The following is a 21,180-nucleotide window of genomic DNA, read 5'->3' as shown; positions in this document are numbered from 1 at the left end:
AATTGGATAAATTGTAGCAAATACTGTAGTATACTATTATATTATTTACAATGGTAAAGTTCAGTAAAATTCCTCCTTTTGCAGATACAATGGTGTTTTAGATATATAATTTTATACTATATATTAAACACTAGAGTATACTTATATTTACTAAACTAATATTTATAGTTCAATTTACTGCTAAATAGTATCAATTTACTGATAGAATACTACAATTTATTATAGTAAATATTATAATACAATACAGCGTTTTTAAACTGGATATTCAAGTATACCAGACATTTATTTTGATGGGCCATTGCAAAGAGAGTGTGGTTGACGATATCTTTTCTCTAACAGTGAAATGCTTATGAAATAAACACTCAGATCGGCTCTGGAGATGGAGTTCATGTGTTCATGTCCTCATACAGAGACGCAGACAAGTGCACGAGCGTCACACGCGTGTAGTAATACGTTAAACTGTGCAGCTCATTCACATTCACGCAAAACTAGCAGTGACATAAAGTGACATATTTAAAAAGCCGTATAGTGCCTCCTTGTTTCCACATCGCAGAAATCACAGCGCTCTGAAATCATCTGGACTCAGTGCAGCAGGAAAACAAGTTTTAAACGCAAAAACAACTAAAATAGCGGTGCACCATTGATTTATACCACACACACAAACACACTTCACACAAACAAGTCTAAATCAAGTGTAAAACTGTATCGCACTTGTGCTACACTGGTAAATTTATTAGCACAGACAAATTTTTTCGTAGCTTGTGCGACATACTTGTCGCACTGTACAACCCTGATGTGCTATTTGAAACATCTTTGCATCCGGTTTTGAGCTAATCTTTAGACCACTGTTGGCACCACAACAGGGTGCACAAGCCCTTCTGAGCTGTGACATCAAAGGCCAGCAGACTGAGAAAAACATCCCTTTCACATGTTTAACACTCCAAAAAGAGTTACTGAACCTTGCCAATCAGCCGAACCCTAACCTTTTAGGTTATTATCAAATATACTAGGTTTAAAAGTAGTTAAACATGCATCTGATGCTGATTTGGCTTCTGCATTAAAGTAAAAGTTCACCTAAATTAAAATGAAAAATCTGTCATCATTTACTCACCCTCTTGTCATTTTATACCTCTATCACTTTCTTTGTTCCTGGAACACAAAAGAAGATATTTTGAAGAAAGTTGGTAACCGAGCAGTTCCGGCACACTTTCTCTTTTATTGTATGGACACGAAACTAATGGTAGTGAATGGGTGCCAGTTAACATTATCCAAAATTTATTTTGTGTTCTCCGGAAGGAAGAAAGTCATAGGTTTGAAATGACATGAGGTTGAATAAATGATGACAGAATTTTTACTTTTTGGTGAACTATCACTTTAATTTACTCATTGTTACAGCACTTTACTGTCAGAGCAACACTCCTGTTGTTGAGTCTGACAACTCAATTGCGTAACTTGAGGCCAAATATACAAATATATACAGATTATAATGCATTCAGTGTGTATTCAGAAAGCTCTCATCTTATTAACTTCAACTTCCACATGTGGTAAAGTACTGCTATTTCTCTTATAGCAGTGTACTTTAGACCATGGCAACCATCAGTTATGATTAATTCAATACGTGATGTAGCAAACAAGAAATGGCTTGATCAGGAAATCAATATATTGAGAGAGAGAGAGAGAGAGAGAGAGAGAGAGAGAGAGAGAGAAAGAATTTACAGAGATTCATTCTGGATTCTGGTGACATCAGCATCTGCAATCTGTTTTATATATGTGTGTATAATAAAAATGTGATCCAATATTTTTAATTACTTTGAACATTGTTAGGTTTAATGATGCTAATATTACCGTTTTAACAGATATGTTTGTAACAGTTTTAGTTTTAAGCTCTTCACACAACATTGAGTGTACACATCGAGTCATAAATCCAGCTGTTGTAGTGCTTTTGCTTTGCTTATAAAATCAAATCCTTGTTTTTGTGCTTCAGGATGATGAAGTGGTGCTGCAGTGTGTCGCCGCCATCCAGAAGGAGAATCGCAAATTCTGCCTCTCAGCAGAAGGACTAGGCAACCGCCTGTGTTATCTGGAGCCCACATCAGAGGCGAAGGTAATACTCCACGAGAAGCTAATCACAGCTTTAATGTACCTGAACCCCTACAAGAACCACAATGCCGATTGAAGCGGTTTGTGAAAAACAGCTGTATTGTAGTAGATGTGAAAGAGATTAACAAACGCAGTACATGTTTGGCATATTAAATGCTGCTTTAAGGAATACTGTTCTGTATAATAATGAATAAAAGTGCCAAGAAGATCACCTTTTTGTGAAAAGAAAATGTATGGTTAAATATACACGTGGAGTGGGGGAGGTAGAGTTAAAAAGATATTTGCCATTGATATGTCAGACTCTAGAAATACAATAAAGTGAATGGGAATAGAGTCATGTCATAAAACCATGGCAACTGCAATTGATCTTTGTTCTCTGAACCATATTTTCTATGCATAAGAGGCAAGGCAGAAGATGATGTGTGGGCATCTCTGTGGTTAGATACATTGTATCTGGTGGACCATGTAAAAAGGTGGACATATTTTTGGACAGCAGACAACTTATTGTTTTCATATTAAAGTGATGTATGTCAGTACATTAATGCTTATGGATTCACTTACAATGCATGTATGTAATGGATAGAATCACTCTGACCACTCACGTTTGAATGTAAAACTAAAAATGGAAGCACATTATATATGAAATACATCAATAAAGATAATGGATAATAGATATTCAAGGGCATTAAGTTTTCATACTTATTTATGTAAGTCTCAGTGGTCATTAGATAAGATCTGATTTATACATTTTTACACAAATCAGAACTAGACTTAAAGTGACAGTTCACCCAAAAATGAAAATTCTGTCATAATTTTCTTACCCTCTTGTCATTCCAAACCTTTATGACCTTCATTCTTCTAAACAACACGAAAGAAGATATTTTGAAGAATATTGGTAACCAAACAATGGCAGTAACCATTCACTTCTATTGAATAGACCCAAAACCAATGCAATTCAATGGGTACCGCCGTTGTTTGAAAGGAAGTCATACAGGTTTGAAATGACGAGGGTGAGTAAATGATTGTGACGTCACCTTTTCAAAGGTGTACTTTTAAGATTTTTAAAATAATTTCATGTATATATGCTCAAGAACAATATATAAATATAATATAACTGAAATATTATCTGAAAAATTCTGAATGCAGGGCATGTAGCATATGCACTGTTAAACTGCTTGAGTGTCGAATAAGAGCGTTTTTATGTGTTTATAAACTGTCACCACACAACCTAACAGAGAGCTGTAACTCATAACACCTCCACAGAGTGTTGTCTTTATTTTAAAAGGCTACAGAAGACTTTCACTCCGAGGCATCTATCACTCTGGTTAGCACATTCTCCCCACTCGCATTTCACATTAACCTCAGAGGTGAAAGGTCACCGTAACTCACCACTCATTTTTCCACTCAGAGGAAGATCTTAGCAAAGAAAGTGGCATATGAAGCATACTGTATACTCCGTGAAACTCTGTGAGAGTGATTCTAGTGAGTGCTAGTTATTAGAAGGTGATAGAATGTTCACTTTCTCTGGATAGCTGAACCAGACAGTCAAGGGGCTTTAAATAGTGCCCCGATAAACAGATGCAGGATGGGAAATGACTTCTCAAGACCAAGGGTGGAGCTCACCACTTGCTCATGCTAATCCTCGCTGGCCCTCCAAACTAATCCTAATGAATACAAATAAAAGAAACATCTATTAGGCCTAATGAAAGATGGTTTAATACCCCGACCAGTTACATGCTTTTATCTGTAATAAAAAGATAACAAAAAATATATTTTTCTCTGTCTCCTCAGTATTTTCCTCCTGACCTATGCATCTGTAACTTTGTGCTGGAGCAATCGCTCTCAGTGAGGGCTTTGCAGGAGATGCTAGCAGGGCAGAGCGGTGAAGGGGTAAGTTCATACATCACTGCGATTACAGGGTGTTTATACTCGATATATCTCTGCCTTTATCCCTGGGTATATCTTTTTGTTTGTTCGTAGTCACAATCCACGTCAGTAGAAAAAAATAGTGGTGTTAAAAAGCATTCAAGATGTTTATAAAAGCATTATTTGTGAGGGTCTTTTTAACATTCATAAGCAAATCCTTAATTCAGGGTTATGCTTTCTGTTAGTGCCTTATCACAGTATTGTCTAATGGGAGAATGAATCTAAATTAATTTACTACACTACATTTATGTGCATGAACAGAAAAAAACTATTCTTGGCAGAGACCAAATTGTTTTTCAATGCACTTGCTTATGAGCTGCTCTCTGGCAGTATTCAACTCACGTCTACACTGTGTAGCTGGAAAGATATATTGCAATGCTATCCAATCAGCTGTAGCTCCTCTGGATTCTGTATGGCTTTCTGGGTAAGTTATCAAGAATCGTGACATAGAAAAATACTGACAATAGATCATTCATCCCATGTTAATCTCCACTCAAATTCACACTTATAGAGTTGTAGAGGGATAGCTCTGCAAAAAACAAAAGTTCTGTCATTATTTACTCTCCCTCATGTCAATACAAACCTGTGTGACTCTCTTTGCTCTGCGGAACAGCTGGAAAAAGATACTGTTGGTATACTAGAGTATAGGGTTGTCACGGTACCATAAACATGTCTTACGATACTATCCCCGCGATGTATCTCGATACCAAGTAGTATCACGATGCTGTGCCACGTTCATAATTCAAATCTATACAAAAAACATAGATTTAGATGAAACATTTTGTATTTACTACAGTAAACTGTATTATACTTTGCACTAGAATATTTTGTTGAGTTAACTGTAGTAATTGGATAAATTGTAGCAAATACTGTAGTATACTTAAATATTTACTATGGTAAGACTCAAAAACACTAGTATCTATGAATTTTAGTAGTTTACTGTAGTAAATACTAAAGTGCACTAGATCATTTTTCAAGTGGGAACTAATTCAAATGTGGGACAAATTTAATTGATACAGCAGTCTTTATAAAGGGAAATATTAGGCTTACTTTAAATGCAGAACTAAGACGGCCAGTAGGTGGCGTCAATTTTCCACTGAGTTAGTAAATCATTTAACCAACTCGCTCAAAACTCTAATTTGAATTATTATCTCGTCCGAGTCATTAAAAACACACATTAATTTAGGAGATAAACACCGCAAAAAGGCAGATGTAAGTGTTCAAATGAATATTAATGCGCATATGCAACATTACCTACGGTACTACCGTTTCAAAAATAGAGAGGCATCGCGGGTATTTTGAAGCTTTAGCATCGCGATGCTACCGTAGCACCGGTACACCGTGCAACCCTACTAGAGTGTTGGTAACCAAACAACACTGGCTCCCATTTACTTCCATTGTATGGACACAAAACCACAGAGACACTTCACAGAGATATCTTCTTTTGTTATGCAGAAGAAAGAGTCATATACAGGTTTTGCATGACATGGTGATAAATAAATGATGACAGAACCTTTATTTTTGAGTGAACTATCCCTTAAATGCAAATACATGATCTCATGTTCATCTAAATATGTATTTACTAATGAAATACAGGCCATTAGTATAAAAGCATTCTCGTCAATGCTTATGATTGTACCTGTGGCTTTGCATAGGCTAATTACATTGCTCCATGTCACTTATGCTTAAAAATTATATTTTCTGTTTGTTTTGTAATGTTCCAAGTTTTTAATACAGAAATACTGTTTATATTTGCTCATGGGTTGCCTCATCCTTTGACATTACTCAGTTCATTGTTTTGTTGGCTTCACAAAGATACATTTTCAGCATTTATTTCCAGAACGAACATGGAGGATATTTTAATCCCACGCTTATTAAAAACAAGGCTGTTGAAAGTGTGCATTATAAAAATAGCGCGCTTCTGCTAGGGTTGCACGGTGTACCGGTGCTACGGTAGCATCGCGATGCTAAAGCTTCAAAATACCCGCGATGCCTCTCTATTTTTGAAACGGTAGTACCACAGGTAATGTTGCATATGCGCATTAACGTTCATTTGAACACTTACATCTGCCTTTTTGCGGTGTTTATCTCCTAAATGAATGTGTGTTTTGAATGACTTGGACGAGATAATGATTCTAATTAGCGTTTTGAACCAGTTGGTTAAATGATTCAATAACTCAGTGGAAAATTGACGCCGCCTACTGGCCGTCTTAGTTTTGCATTTAAAGTAAGCCTAATATTTCCCTTTATAAAGACTGCTGTATTAATTCAATTTGTCCCACATTTGAATTAGTTCCCACGTGAAAAATGATCTAGTGTACTTTAGTATTTACTACAGTAAACTACTAAAACTCATAGACACTAGTGTTTTTGAGTCTTACCATAGTAAATATTTAAGTATACTACAGTATTTGCTACAATTTATCCAATTACTACAGTTAACACAACAAAATATTCTAGTGCAAAGTATAATACAGTTTACTATAGCAAATACAAAATGTTTCATCTAAATCTGTGTTTTTTGTATAGATTTGAATTATGAACATGGCACAGCATCGTGATACTACTTGGTATCGAGATACTTCAGCTGGTGTAGTATCGTAAGACATGTTTATGGTACCGTGACAACCCTAGCTTCTGCATAATTTGACATCGGTACGCCGGGAAACGTAATGAACTGACTGTTCTGAAGTGGCGATGCTGTTCAAACTGCATTCTTTAATCATATCTGTATCTTTGTTCATCGTTGCAAGNAAGTAATATTCTAATTTTCTGAGATACTGAATTTGGGATTTTCATTAGTTGTCAGTTATAATCATCAAATTAAAAGAAATAAACATTTGAAATATATCAGTCTGTGTGTAATGAATGAATATAATATACAAGTTTCACTTTTTGAATGGAATTAGTGAAATAAATCAACCTTTTCATGTCTAATTATATGACGAGCACCTGTACATATTTTTTATATAAATCAAAAATGATCGTATTTGTTACAAGTCATACAAATACAGTACATATAGACATGCAAGTGAAAGAATCACATTATTCATCACTATGCTGTAGCATCCATAGCCCACAAAATAACATACAAGTTGTGTAATAGTGAATGATATTCCCTGAATCCAGAACAATCCAGTGCTTGGTTCATAATTTCATGCAGGATTTTATTAGTATATTTTCATAGTGGGCATGGCAGGCAAACAATTTATTTGACAATCCATTTGGCCCTACCCTCCAGGAATAAACATAAACCGGACACTATTATACTTTATTAAACACCCAATAGCTGCATGATAACATCATGTTTGGTGCAGCCATCCAATGCACGACACAGGTTACCTAAAGTAAAACCCAGAACTCCCTCCTTCATCTTCCAGCACTCCAACATCTGGTGCACCTTTTCTTCCAGCCCATCGCGCTCGTAGTTATGCTCGATGGTGTCGACCTGTACTTCAGTCAGTCCTAGTTTACGAGCAATGCGTTTCCAGTTACTCCCAATGTTCTGACGAACAATGTCCAGGTGGCATTCCGTAATTGTATGGTCCTCTAATTACGAAAACACAATGAGAAAAATAAAAACATAATAATAAGAGTTATATTAGATTTGTTAAAGCAGTCAAATAATTGTTTTTTTTTTATTATAAATGGGGTGGGGATGTTTATGACAACAGCATGATATGATAACAATAACCAATGCAAACAGGTCTTCCCTTTATCATGTATTGAATTTAATTTAGCTAAAACATTTAAATGTCAGGAATGGGCATTTTGTCCATTCATCCCTTCCACCCCCTCTCCCCTTATGGACTATGGACTCTCTCACTATTCAAACACTTCCTGTTTGAGGTGCATTTAAGCCATGCCTGTACCATGTATACTTGGTGAAGTATTGTCAGTTTTACTGCATACCGAGCGTTTCATTGTTTCTTGCCATAGTTTATGTTCATGTCTCTGTTTCTTGATATTACCGTTGTCCCCGTCTATTGGATTACTGCTTTTGGATTACCCTCTTGTTTGGTCGTTTGGTTGGACTGTCTTTTCGGATTTCCCTGCCTGCCCTTCACTACGATTTGCCTGCTGTTTTTGGATTGTTTGCCGATTGGCTTTTAATAAACCTGCACTTGGAATCTCTACTCTCTGCAGTGTCTCGCACGTTACATTAAAAGAACGCATAGCATATTCACATGCTCCAGTGTAGCTGTAACACATTTTTTGGTAAATTAATCACAATGTATTTCACATAACATGAATGTTTTAAGATATATACGTTTACACTTTTAGATTCGAGTAATTCCACATTTAATCTCCAGAATGTACAAACAACAAAGACAGTCTATTTTTTATATTTCTTTAATGCCATCATTTTGTGAATGAATATGAAGCTGAAATGAAGCGTGATCAATGTAATGCTAGCCAAAATGGCAGTGATTTTCGATGATTTTTTGATGGCAGGGCATTTTCGGAACAGGCTTCACGAAGCTTCGAAAAACGTTTTGAATCTTTTGTATCGAATCAGTGCTTCGATAGCAAACGAGGCTTCATTACACTGTTTCGAAACATTTCGAAACTCGACAACAATTTCGCCACTAGGGGGTGTTGATCTGAAAGTAAACTCATGAACCAGCGTCTATAATTGATTTAACTGATTAGTTTTACTATGTAAATTAATAGGGGTGGGGAGGAATCGATTCACCTAACTATCGCGATTCTTTTTAAAACTATTTTAGAATCGATTGTTTTATCCCAGAATCCCAGATTTATATTTAATTATACCTAACTGGTGCTGGAGCGAAGTTACTCATTATTCCAGCAGAGGGTGAAATGTATTAGATTAAGTTGTATCCGTGTTAAATTGGCACGAGAAAGCAAAACAATGACGGAAGCAGAGGATTCACCCTCTTCCAGAATTCTTTCTATACCTTTATGTTTTTAATCCAGATCTAGACTGCAACCATTTTTCCTTCTGGGGTGACCCTTTTTCTTAATGGTCGCACCAGTGCGCCTGTAAAACTGACAAATATATATTTAAACTTTAATGCGCAGAAATGTTGTATTGCGCAGGCAATGTATTCCGCATCTCAGACAGCGCAAAATACTGTACTGAGTTCTCTTTCACGTCTTCTTACTCCTAAACAGACATATCTACACAAAATGATGTCCAAATGCCTATATTACAATGTATCCTTGTGAAAGTAGTGTGTTATGTCAACGTACAGTTGGAAAACAAAACGCACGTGTTACAGTATATTACATCCGTGCTTAGCCTAGCTCTTAAAGGGACAGCAGCAGCATAATAAACATGTCTCTCTTTTTAATGTTCATCGAGAAAAAAAAATCACTCACTTCTGACTGATTAATCTCTACATTTTTAATCTATATTTTATTTGTACAGTGAAGATATGAAGTGTTATTTTACATTTGATTACTTTATCCAATTTCTGTACCTGATAACTACTGTTGAGCAACCTGAAACACCGGTAAAGCACTTTTTCACACATTTTTGTTATTATTCATTACTGACTGATTAGCTGCCTCTATGTATTATTTTTTATTTATTTGTTTATTTATACCTTTTAATTTTAGCAGGGCCAGTATTTGAATCACTGGCCCAATCGGGCCAGTAGAAATAATCCTTTTTGTTGAGCCCTGTGTGTGATGTAAGCACTTAGACACGTTAGACGATCTCATCAGAATAAGTGTAAAGGGCCAAGATGTGACCAAATTACAAGTCCTGGCCACAAAATGTCTTTAGTTCTCAGAGGAATTGTGCACTCCTGTTGTTTACAACAGATAAAGAAAAAAGTAGCATACAATAATTGTATTTGTTAAAAATGTGCTATAAAGTTAAGGGCTGGTGCCTTCAGTGCCATTCCTCTCAAATTTTAGTCTACAACCCTGTTTAAATCCAAAGTATGGAAAACAAAACTCTCAATAAATTGTCATATCAAATTGCAATAGTTATATAATCGTAATTCTCAATTATCGCAATATATATCGGCAAACACGTGTATTAGGATAGTATTGAATCAGGAGATAAGCGTATCGTCCCAGCCCTAATATACAGTGTATGAAAGAGATCTTTTTTGAAAATCATACCATATTTCTGTAGCAGCTCATTGTATCTGGCTCTGCTGGATCCTGTGGATAATGAGCTGTGAGAACTGCTGTGAGGGGTCCGTAAATTCATTGTGTTGTTGCTTCCAATCTGAATCGCCTGAGCATTTGAGATAAACACTGTTGGACAGACAAACAAAGTTGAAGACATGCAAGCAAGGTGACTGTAAGGAGAAATGTAATTATGCAAAAGAAAAAATGATGAACACTTTATAAAAGCTGCACTGAGGCATTCTAACAGTTTCATTTTGAACAGGAACACTGCCACTGACAAGTTAAACGAAATCTTCTGGATGTTAACACTCAAAGAAAATGTTTCCTTTGCTTTTGTTTGCAAAGGGTGTTGCTGGTGGTCCTGAGAGGTTTTTAGTAGTAATGGTGAATTGAAATGGCTTTGCGAAGCTATAAGGCTTTTCTACAATGTATTCGAATTAGTTTCATTGCTCAAAGCTACTTCACAGTTTATATCTGGTGCTATACTAAACCATAAAACGACTAGAATTTAAGACATTAATAGACACAACACAACAAACGCCGCGTCTATCAACAAGGACACTCCATTAAAATCAACGTGGTGAAGATACGGTAAAGAAAAGAGACCTATTCTGCAGCCTTTGGCCCAAGAATAATAAAGTACAGAGACAGATTTACACTACCTGAACCTGCACCCGAGTCTGACGGAGGACATATGACAGGTGCGCTGCAACGCAAGCCAGCATTTGAATCCAGCATGAGCGGTTCTGCTACATGGCATCCACCTTCAGGACAGGACTTCATACGATCATACAGTGGCTGCTGATGCTGGGGCCTGTTATATTCAGAATCCAGCCCTGACAAGTGATCTAAATTTTCTGTCCTGCAAAAACCATCAAATGAACTCGCAGCAGCTGCAGACCTCATTTGGACCTCTTCCTCTGGGTTTGGATGTGGGGTGAGCTTAGTCCAAGACTTTACAGAGGATCCCTGAGAAGAAGCATCCCGAAGCCATCTCCTACTGGCTGGTTGCGGTGTGAGTGGATTGTAAATGCTTTGTGGCATGAAATCCGGTTCATCTATACGGCTGCCATATTTGTGGTAGTTGTACTCCTGTTCCAGCTTTAGCTCTAAATTGGGAGAGCTTGCGGGTGCTGCATCAACCTCCAGGAGAAACTCTCTAGAGGGCATGAAGCTGAGGTCTTCAATGCTGGCCTCCACTGGACCGATGTCTGAACTCCTCAAGGATGCTGGGGAGTCTCTTGATAGAGTCAAAGGCTCTGCCGATGCACGAAACATCAATGTGCATTATGTCATTTGAGTATTTTGAACATTATGGTAAAACTATTGTAGGTATTAAGTGAGAAATGCAGAGGTCTACTAAACAATCACAAGCTACAAACATTATCACAAGACTGTGTGTGTTGCTACGTACCAATAAACACACACACACAAAAGTTTTTGTGATGCCGTTTACTTAATTCATTTATGAGAATTCACACTCAAAAACGATTGCATCATCATGTTAAACTGACTTGAAATGGTAACTTTTTGGCTGAACTCCATGTTTTCATTTTAAAAGAACATGCTTCAATCAAGTAGCTGTAACGCTCATGTTCAATTTACTTAATTTAAACTTGTTGATTCAACACGATTTATTTAAAAATGCCAGTTCACAGCATGCTTTGCATTTGACTGAATAATGAGCGTAAATGTCAAAATAGTCTTATTTTATGATTTTTTAACGAAGATGAAATACGGATGAGACTTATTAATGTTCAGTATTCTGTTGTGCTGGTATGTAGGAGGTTACCATTGTGCTGAAGAGTAGAGCATTTGCTTAGGCTGAGCTGAACTGACAAATTAAAAACTATTTTGATTGGATCGTTATGTTGGTAATGTTAATGCCGTGATCCATTTTTTCTGATCTCAGCTCTTGCTTGACCTCACTTTATTGTGCATTGTTTGATACTGGATGTTTAAAAAAAGCGCTTCTTGCTATTAGGTAGAAGTTATCCAAAAGTGATTCAATCTAGAGGCCCTATCGTACACCCGGCGCAAAGCGCAGCGCAAGTGATGAAGGCATTGTGACTCTATAAAACAGCAGGCATCACATTTGTAAAATTGTTACTATCTAGTAGGGTTGCACGGTGTACCGGTGCTACGGTAGCATCGCGATGCTAAAGCTTCAAAATACCCGCGATGCCTCTCTATTTTTGAAACGGTAGTATCGTAGTACCGTAGTTAATGTTGCATATGCGCATTAATATTTATTTGAACACTTACATCTGCCTTTTTGCGGTGTTTATCTCCTAAATGAATGTGTGTTTTGAATGTCTCGGACGAGTTAATGATTCAAATTGGCAATTTGAACGAGTTGGTTAAATGATAATTCAAATCTATACAAAAAACACAGATTTAGATGAAACATTTTGTATTTACTATAGTAAACTGTATTATACTTTGCACTATTCACTAACTCAGTGGAAAATTGACGCCACCTACTGGCCGTTTTAGTTCTGCTTTTAAAGTACGCCTAATATTTCCCTTTAGGTATAAAGACTGCTGTATCAATTAAATTTGTCCAACATTTGAATTAGTTCCTACGTGAAAAATGATCTAGTGTACTTTAGTATTTACTACAGTAAACTACTAAAACTCATAGATACTAGTGTTTTTGAGTCTTACCATAGTAAATATTTAAGTATACTACAGTATTTATAGTATTTACAAATGACTAAATGTAAATGTATTTGCTACAATTTACCCAATTACTACAGTTAATACAACAACATTCTATGGCACGGCATCGTGATACTACTTGGTATCGAGATACTTCAGCTGGTGTAGTATCGTAAGACATGTTTATGGTACCGTGACAACCCTATTGTCTAGTATTCGGGTATTCAGACAGACCGTGGTATTCTTAATTTTTGTGTGGCTGCTCCAAAAGCTTTGCTGGTTGTCTTAACTCTTTTAAGTTGGGAACACCAGTGCTACCAAGTAAAAAAGTCAATTTCAAGCCCTGGGTTACATCTGTTTGTCTATTGCATACATTTTGATATAACAAGCAACTTATTCAGAGAAGTGTAGATGTGAGAGTTTACTAAATAGTCCCAATTAATATTTCTGACTATCAGAAATATGGAAATATTGAGTGTTATCTAGGCACGATATATTTTTTGTACATTTCATTTATTCAAACATAATAAACAAATGTAAACAATGTTAATGTTTTCAATGGTAAAACTGCAGTATTTAATCACTCTTTATTTGTTTAAGGAACAGTTACTTTCTAGTACATGAGTTATTCCTTTTGTGAGTGCACAGTACCTCTTATATACACAACATTACTCAGAATCATTTAGCAAATAAATTAGCATACCCTCAGGCGTATGTGGTTCTAAAGTTGTGAGGAGTTTCAGTTTCTCTACAAGTTCTTCTGGACCCTCATACAATGTCTGCGAAGAGAAAAAGTAGCGTTACTTGTCATGTGTTTCCTCAAAGGCATCCTGACCAAATCTCTTATCCAAATGCCTGTTTTAAAATTCTTTTTTGTTTGTTTTAAAAGCATTGTTCTATCATATGCTCTAAATTTATGATGACCGTGGACTTGTGTAAATAGTGACTCAATCATGTCCTCTTTGTAGCTGTTTTTCTACTTTATTGTGATACAATCGTGGAAGTTCCACATTCTAAATATGATGACAATTCTCTAACATCCACTCACCATCAAATGGTGCAAATCTCCTTCTACACTAGTTTCCAGCTTCTCCTGGTAAAATGGTAAGAATTTTCTATAGTTCTCTGTAAATGAAGCAATGATGATTAAACATTTATGTAACTAATCTGCAGTGTTTTTACATTTAAATACAGTTAAAATATTCAAAAACAGCTAGACATTCCTCTCATATCATGTACGTAATTTTTGTCTGGTAAAATTCCCTTGCCATCAAAGGGTATATCAAAAGCATTGAAAAAGCACTTCAGTGCTTCAACCGCTATAAACACACCTTTAAATGTGGGACGGCTGTGAGGGTTCTTATGCCAGCATGTTTTCATAAGGTCAATGATTTCTGGAGGGGTGTCATCTGGGATTAGTGCTTCACTGGGACGTTCCCCCTGACACACACAGTGGCAGATGTGCTCTTCACTTCTGGCATCTGAAAGAAACGCAATTTACAAGTTTTGGTCACTAAAAGTGTTCCAAATATGAAGTTTTAAAGGTGGGCTGGTTGATTTGGAAAGGTGCTAACTTTAGCTTGCTAGCACTGAAATTATAATCCCACCCTCTATGCGATTCGCTGTCCAAAGCCACGCCTCCTCCAAACACATGAATGTATTTCGTAAATCAACGAATTGCAAACTAAATCCATTAAATTCTTCTGGAAGCATGTCCAAAAGAAAGAGAGCAACCATGGTATCGTCTTTTAGACCCTTTGCCTGCCGGAGCGGTCTCCATCGTGTAAAAGCTTAACCGATATTAATTCGAGTTTTTCAGACGTTTTTTCCTCACTGCTTTTTCAAAAACGGACTTTTGTTTTGTAGATTTACTTGTCGTCGGTTCTGCAGGAAAGTGATTTCCAACCAACACGACAAAAATGTTTCTGGACAGGACCACCCACCCTGCCTTTAAATGTTAAAAAGGGAGTATAAGTTTAGTTTCAAAACTGCAGCTTTCAGAAGTCAAAACTTTCCAAAGTCTAAAAAGAGCAAATTTAGCTCCTAAAAGGCTGCTTTTTAACTTTTAGACATAAGTCAGCTGCAAAAGAAAGAAAACGACAGTTTAAAGTTATAAATAGGTATAAACAACTGCTTATAGTTATAGTTTCTTTTAATTATGATTAATCTAACATATATTACTAATATTATATAATATTATTTTGAGGGGAAAATGACATTTAACATATTATGTTGTATATATGCTGGTATTTGGTGAGGACACTAACAGATGCCAGTTGTTTCCTCTTTCTCCCCATTTAAATCTGCAGATCTGTCTGTGCGTGCAGCGCCACAAACAGTCGAACACAGCTTATGTTTACATTCACGAGGCATGAGACCATTGATTGCTGTTGCGTGTCATGACTTGCGCTAATTTCGCGATCTGAAAGTTATCTTCCAAACATGATCAGCATTTGCAGGACAATTGATTGCTGTTGCGACTCGCGCTAATTTCACGATCTGAAAGTTGTCTATTGAGCATGACCGGCATTTGCAGGCATTTTGTCCATGGTGGCGAGTGCGGCCACACTATAGCTCCGCATCTGAGCTCTGGCCTCCCATCGCTGTGTCAAGGGTTGCCAGAACGAAGCCGGAACACTGCAACATGGCAACACTGCCTATGTCTGACTAGCGACTGTTTCTGCGCAAGCATGAGCAATCATGTGTACACTACTTTAAATTCAGAATTTCACGTCTGCAGTTTAAAAACTTTTCATATATCAATGATTAGAATGAAAAGTAACTTGAGTTACTTGAAAAACAAAGTAACTCGAGTATTGATGTGTACATTTATAAAGTAACTGTGTTACATTACTCGTTACTTAAAAAAGTACTCCATTTAAAATTCTTATTCTCTAATGAAAGGTTTGATTTGTTTCTTTAGATTTAATGCTTAATGATGCAGATTTATTTTCACAGCCTTCTTTTGTCATATTTACCTAAGTTATGAATAATTTTGAGCACAACTGTACATACTAGATATGCACCAATACTGTATATCGGCCAATAATCGGTACTGGTCGATAAAAGCAATTTTTCACACTATTTGCTATCGATGGATAGTTTAAAAACAGCCGATAATCAGGGTCGATATATCCTGTCAATCTAAAGAGAACAGGAAAATGAAATGGATTTGTGTATATAGAAAATGATAAGACACGTCATTATATGAATTAATAACAATCAGAAAGTTAAGAAATATTTGATTAATGTTTAGAATCTGCATCGGCAGATAAAACTCTGAATAATCGGCATCGGTATCGGTGGAGAAATTCAGTATTGGCGCATCTCTAAAATACATACAGTATATATACACTTATGTATAGGCATTGTAAACAAAGTAATATTACAGAGTATAACTCTCATGGCATTAATGCAAGTCCTACAAAACATGAGCTAGACGATTGATTTGCTTTAGAAATATTATCAACAAGTCAAAGGGAAATTGCATTCCTGGGAAAAATAGTTAGATGTCGTTAGGATTTTAGCGTAAAATGTTAAAGGCAACAGTCAAGTATAAATCCCTAAACCTGATGTCAGCAGTCTCCCAGTGAGCAAGCCCAACAATGGCAAGGAACAAAAACTCCAATGATGTATATGAATGGAAGAAAAACCTTGGGAGAAACCAGACTCGACCACGAGAACCATTTCTTCGCTGACGTAACTTCTTAAACTTTTGCGAGCGCAGAAAAGTATAAAGACAAAAAAATTGCATAAGCATTAGATAATATAAAAGACGCTTACTTTCGAAAGGCTCTTGACCTGTGAGGATGACCCAGACTACAATGGCAAAACTGTAGACGTCAGATTTTTCAGTGGAATGGGTGTGGATGCTTTCCAGGTGTTCCGGGGCCATGTAGCACAAAGTGCCAGAAGCACGCATATAGGACTTCTTGCCCAAACGACTCTGTCGACGAGATTCCTCTCTTGTCAGTTTGCTCCATGCTTCAGATGTGGCCAGGCCGAGGTCTGCTATCTGACTCGGAACAAACAATTACATTTAAATAGAAATATAGTATTAAGTATGCAAGGACATCGGGCTAAAGAACAAAACAAAAACAATCGCTGTGTCCATCAAGTAATCCTTTACAGAGAAAACAGATTTGGCCTCTTGGCCGCAAAAAAAAGATGATCGAGTCTACTTTGAGTCAAGCAGCTGCAGACCTAATGAGAAAGTTTACCCAAAAGTTAAAATTAAGCCAACCTGTTTGACTTTGTTTCTTTCATGAAACACAAACGGCAGATTGAGACTGACAGCTTCAGTCACTATTCAATTTCATTCAATCTTTTCCAGTGCATTAAAAGTCTGGCAACCCCAGAAACAAACATGTTTTCTGTTTTACAGGTTTGGAACAACATGAAGCAGACTGAGCAACAACAGAATTATTTAACGCTAAAACTATAGAGTTTGTACCTAACCTTAGATTGCATCACTGTTGTACGACATACAGGAAAATCGCAATGTCCTGGTTATCGCAAATTAAAGGGCCGATGAATTAAAAATCATAATTTTAACCCGAGCTTTTGTTATATAAGAGGGAATCGTATTCACGCGAACATCCTGTAAGTGTCAGAACTGAAAACGCCCTTTTTACTGAGATTACATCTGTTATTGACACCAGGCCCAGCGAACGCCAGGTTCTGGAATGCACCCATCTATGATGACACTGATAGGTTGAACACCGCCTCATATCAACGACTACTTCTCTAGCCCCGCCCACTGGTTCGCGCATGACAGACCAGTGGCGCAGAACCAGATAGAGTGAGCAAGCAATAAACAAACATGCTGTTAAAGATAGCTAAATATTGTGCCATCCCAGGGTTGTGGAAGAACAGTCGCTGCATAACCTTCCTTCGGATTCCGATATTAGGAATGCGGGGTTAAAGTTTATTTTTAAAGACGTTCCAGCTCATGTGGGAAAAACATGGAGCGTTTGTTCGTTTCATTTCTCCGAGGATTCCTTCGTGAACAAGGCACTGGATTTGTGGAGAGACTAAAATGAAAAAGCAGTGCTGTGCCGTCCATATTGGATCCGATAGGAATGGCGCAGCAATCTTATGCGAGTAAAACATTTGTGTACTATGCGTCACTATTGCTTTGTTATTGATCGCTTGATCTATGCAGAGGTTGTCTGTGATCTTAAGCCCGTGCTAATCGGCATCTCTGTGATTTGGTGGGCTCATATATCATTTTTCAAGGTTTTATCCACCGTTTGCGAATAATGGAGGCTGTTTGAAGTGTGTTGGTATTATTTCGGGTGCTGGGTGATATCCATAAGTTACCGGGAGTCTCCCGTTTGTTTATTTATCATGGAAACTCTCGTAACATTTGAGACCCGCGATCGCGGTGATCTTCTGTCGGGTTCGCGATCACGGGTCTCAAATGCTGACAGGTACGGTCATATATCATTAAACGCAATACAACTATAGGCTATACAAACGATACGCAAAGCCTTGACATCACATCCGCGAATGCGTCACATACTGATGTGGGGAGGTCATTTATAAATCACAGGAGGTCTCCAGATAATACTAATGCCCTGCGAAAACTGTGAATGGTGTTAATGTGTAACCTAACGTTACGTCTCCAACCAAATTCACAGAAGCTTCCAACTACGCAAACTGCTATCCAATCAAAGCAGTGGGCGTTTACTTCCAAGTGTCTTCAATGCGGCACGCCCATTAAAACAGAGCGTTTGCAGAGCCGGCCTCAAAACCTGAGTAGAAAATAGCCTATTACTTATTGATTTTGATGATTTTGAATGTAAAAACCACACGAACGTCATACGTAGACCTTGTACAACAGTATAAAACAATAAACAACACCACTTCATCGCACCTTTAACTCTCAGTGTATATATAATCCACACTTTGACTGTAGATTATATATACACTGTGAGTGTTAATTTGACCTATTTTAACACTGGCGATTTTACAGTGCAAGTAAATTGTGCTTGATTGACTTTGGCACAGGTGTCCTGTTTTAGAGTAAGTTAGAAGTAAAATTATTTGTGAGTAAAATTAGATTGTCATCATTGCATCATTGTTTTGAAAGTCATAGTTCAGTAATGTAAGTCACAATTCCAATATACCATAAAATCTTTTTTTTTTTTTTTTATACTTTATGACTCCAAAGATGATGTGATGACCTCGAGCCTCATAGGACCACAATCTAACCTGGTTACACTAACCATTTTTTCATGTTAGTTAAGCTTTACAAAGGTGATATTTGGTTGGATTCAGAATCAGCTATCATTCAGAAATAACCTTTTTACCTTTATATGAAAATGCTTGTCCACCAGGATGTTCTCTGGTTTTAGGTCTTTGTGAATAACTTGGTTCTTCGTGAGATAAACCATTCCTTCCAAGATTTCCACAATGAACCGTCCCGTCAGAGATAATGGGACAGATACCTAGTACAAAAGCATGACAGAATAAGTACACTTTTGCAAGTGTTACAACCGCTTGAGGTGATGAAAGAAAGAATAACATTGATTATGAGCTATCTAAACTCGATCTTTTGGCAAAAAAAGTCACTCTGATATTACCTTCTCAAGCATACTAAGCAGATTGCCTTTAGGAATCAGCTCCATGACTAGAGAGTAGTCACCATCTTCCAAAATGACGCCTAATAGTTTGACAACTCTTGGATGGTTTAATCTGCTCATCAGGCTGCCCTCTTCTAGGAGAGATTGCTTCTGTCGGCTTGACAAAAATGGGAAAAAGTCAAGATACCATTGTTGATGTAACCACCATATACTGTATATATATGGTATATTTAAATAAAAAAAATATATATATATCACTACTAGCGGTGGCACATTGTGGCACTATGAATCGCGATACAAAAATTAAATGGGTAACACTTCAGTACAGGGGGCAATTCTCACTATTAACTAGTTGTTATTAGCATGCCTGTTATTGGCATATTGGCTGTTTATTAGTACTCATAAAGCACATGACCATACTCTACATCCCTAATCCTACCCAATACCTTAACCTAACAACTGCCTTACTAACTATTAATAAGCAACAAATTAAGAGTTTATTGGGGAAAAGGTCTTAGTTAATGTTTTGTTAATAGCGGGAATTGCCCCCTATTCTGAAGTGTGACCATTATTGCGGAGCTATGACGAGTTTTTACAATATGACATTTGTTTAGTCTATTAGTTCTTTATGACAGACCTATTCATTGTTATTAATATTGTATTATAATGTTATTAGTATTTTTATGGTGTCTGTACATTAAGCAAACAATAACTTAATTATGTATTGTTCCTCACAGGAATGATAAGTTCCTCACACACTTCCTCTCATGTGCCAATCAGATATGCCGCCCTCATACCCAAACTGGACTCGCGGACCCCTGGTGGTTCACGAAGGAACTGCAGGGGGTTCGTGAGGTACACTGTGTGTCTACACGTGCATATATAAGTAGTTTCCATTACTTAAAAAAATGAATCGCAAAGAAACGATCGGAAATAACAATAGTTATGAAAAATACTACGATTAAAAACCTCAAAACAGGTTATTAAATTAAATGACTCAATATGTACTTCCTCAGAGGGAGTAGTCACCTTTCAGGATGTTTTTCCAAGTTTGGTTTAGGTCAAACGGGTTCGGCTAACAAAAAAAGACTGTACTAACCCATTGCGTGGAGGTCCAGTGTAGACAGTCTTCAGCACCACATGCCCCAGTGTTTTGTGGTAACACAGATACACTTCTCCAAAGCCTCCATAATCCAACAGCTCTTTCTTAATCAGGTCTTTAGTCGTCATAAGATTCAGGCTCTCGGTTCCCATTCTGTCTTTGTGCTTAAATGAGATTTCCCTAAAATATCAATTGATCAATAACCGGATGATGAAATCGACTTAAGACAACTTCATGCGCCCTGTGTGTCGAATATTGCGGTAGTCAAACGTTGTGCGTTAGTGGTGCGATGAAGAATCACAGAAGATCAGGTCAGAGCAGTACATCTTTGAACGAACAAATATATGGCAGTCTGTCACTTTTACTTTGAAAACTTTTTGTTCCGTTTACGTACGTGGATCAAAAGTTGTTTTAACTACATCAGCAGTCAATGTCATTGGCTTATCAAAGAAAAGAAATCAACTTGCCCTATTTGTTTTGTTGACTCTTGTCGAGATGTTGTCGTTAAAAGTGATCAAAAGAAGAGCAATGTAAGTTAATACCGCACATACCGTGTGTCATAACGCCTCGATTCACTTCCCTGCTTCCGGGATATTGATTTACAAAGTGAAAGTGAGAAAGAGTAAGGCATTCGTAATCAACACCAGATAACAAGATCGTCAGCTCACGTGATACTAGTTTATTAAATGACTA

The 21,180-nt window shown here is 37.0% G+C and overlaps 2 protein-coding genes across 3 annotated transcripts in view; one reads left to right on the top strand and one right to left on the bottom strand.

The window, feature by feature from the left end:
* LOC130554837 (ryanodine receptor 3-like) overlaps positions 1 to 4,383 on the top strand; it is a 7,175-nt gene extending 2,792 nt beyond the window's left edge. The window contains exons 2-4 of the mRNA XM_057334706.1: positions 1,985 to 2,104; positions 3,892 to 3,990; positions 4,357 to 4,383. Coding sequence (XP_057190689.1) covers positions 1,985 to 2,104; positions 3,892 to 3,990; positions 4,357 to 4,383 — 246 coding nt within the window. The remainder of the gene's footprint in view (positions 1 to 1,984; positions 2,105 to 3,891; positions 3,991 to 4,356) is intronic.
* A 2,495-nt stretch (positions 4,384 to 6,878) lies between these two features.
* On the bottom strand, positions 6,879 to 21,081 carry ripk1l (receptor (TNFRSF)-interacting serine-threonine kinase 1, like). Of its 2 annotated transcripts, none has more exons than XM_057333929.1 (11): positions 21,039 to 21,081; positions 20,485 to 20,667; positions 19,386 to 19,542; positions 19,113 to 19,250; positions 16,582 to 16,813; positions 14,130 to 14,279; positions 13,847 to 13,923; positions 13,502 to 13,577; positions 10,800 to 11,396; positions 10,126 to 10,263; positions 6,879 to 7,575 (listed from the first exon to the last, which is right to left on the bottom strand). In XM_057333929.1, exons 2-11 carry the CDS (start codon positions 20,637 to 20,639, stop codon positions 7,301 to 7,303), a joined length of 1,995 nt encoding a protein of 664 aa, XP_057189912.1. In that variant the 5' UTR covers positions 20,640 to 20,667; positions 21,039 to 21,081; the 3' UTR covers positions 6,879 to 7,300. The 2 variants fall into 2 exon arrangements, with proteins under 2 accessions (XP_057189912.1, XP_057189913.1); XM_057333930.1 differs by having other exon boundaries at positions 6,880 to 7,575; positions 20,955 to 21,077.
* Positions 21,082 to 21,180: the final 99 nt, after the last annotated feature.

This window comes from Triplophysa rosa, linkage group LG5 (assembly GCF_024868665.1).
Source record: "Triplophysa rosa linkage group LG5, Trosa_1v2, whole genome shotgun sequence".
In the NCBI taxonomy this organism is placed as follows: Eukaryota; Metazoa; Chordata; class Actinopteri; order Cypriniformes; family Nemacheilidae; genus Triplophysa; species Triplophysa rosa.
Note: the sequence above shows the minus strand (reverse complement) of the source record. Positions and strands in the feature narration are given on the sequence as shown.

Coding starts and splice junctions, on each gene's coding strand:
- ripk1l (XM_057333929.1), bottom strand. CDS start 20,639: ATGGGAACCGAGAGCCTGAATCTTATGACGACTAAAGACCTGATTAAG. Junction 14,280..16,581: donor AGGTCAAGAGCCTTTCGAAA/GTAAGCGTCTTT, acceptor CGTTTCTTTCAG/ATGCCAGAAGTGAAGAGCAC. Junction 11,397..13,501: donor AGAACCACATACGCCTGAGG/GTATGCTAATTT, acceptor GTGCATCGGCAG/AGCCTTTGACTCTATCAAGA.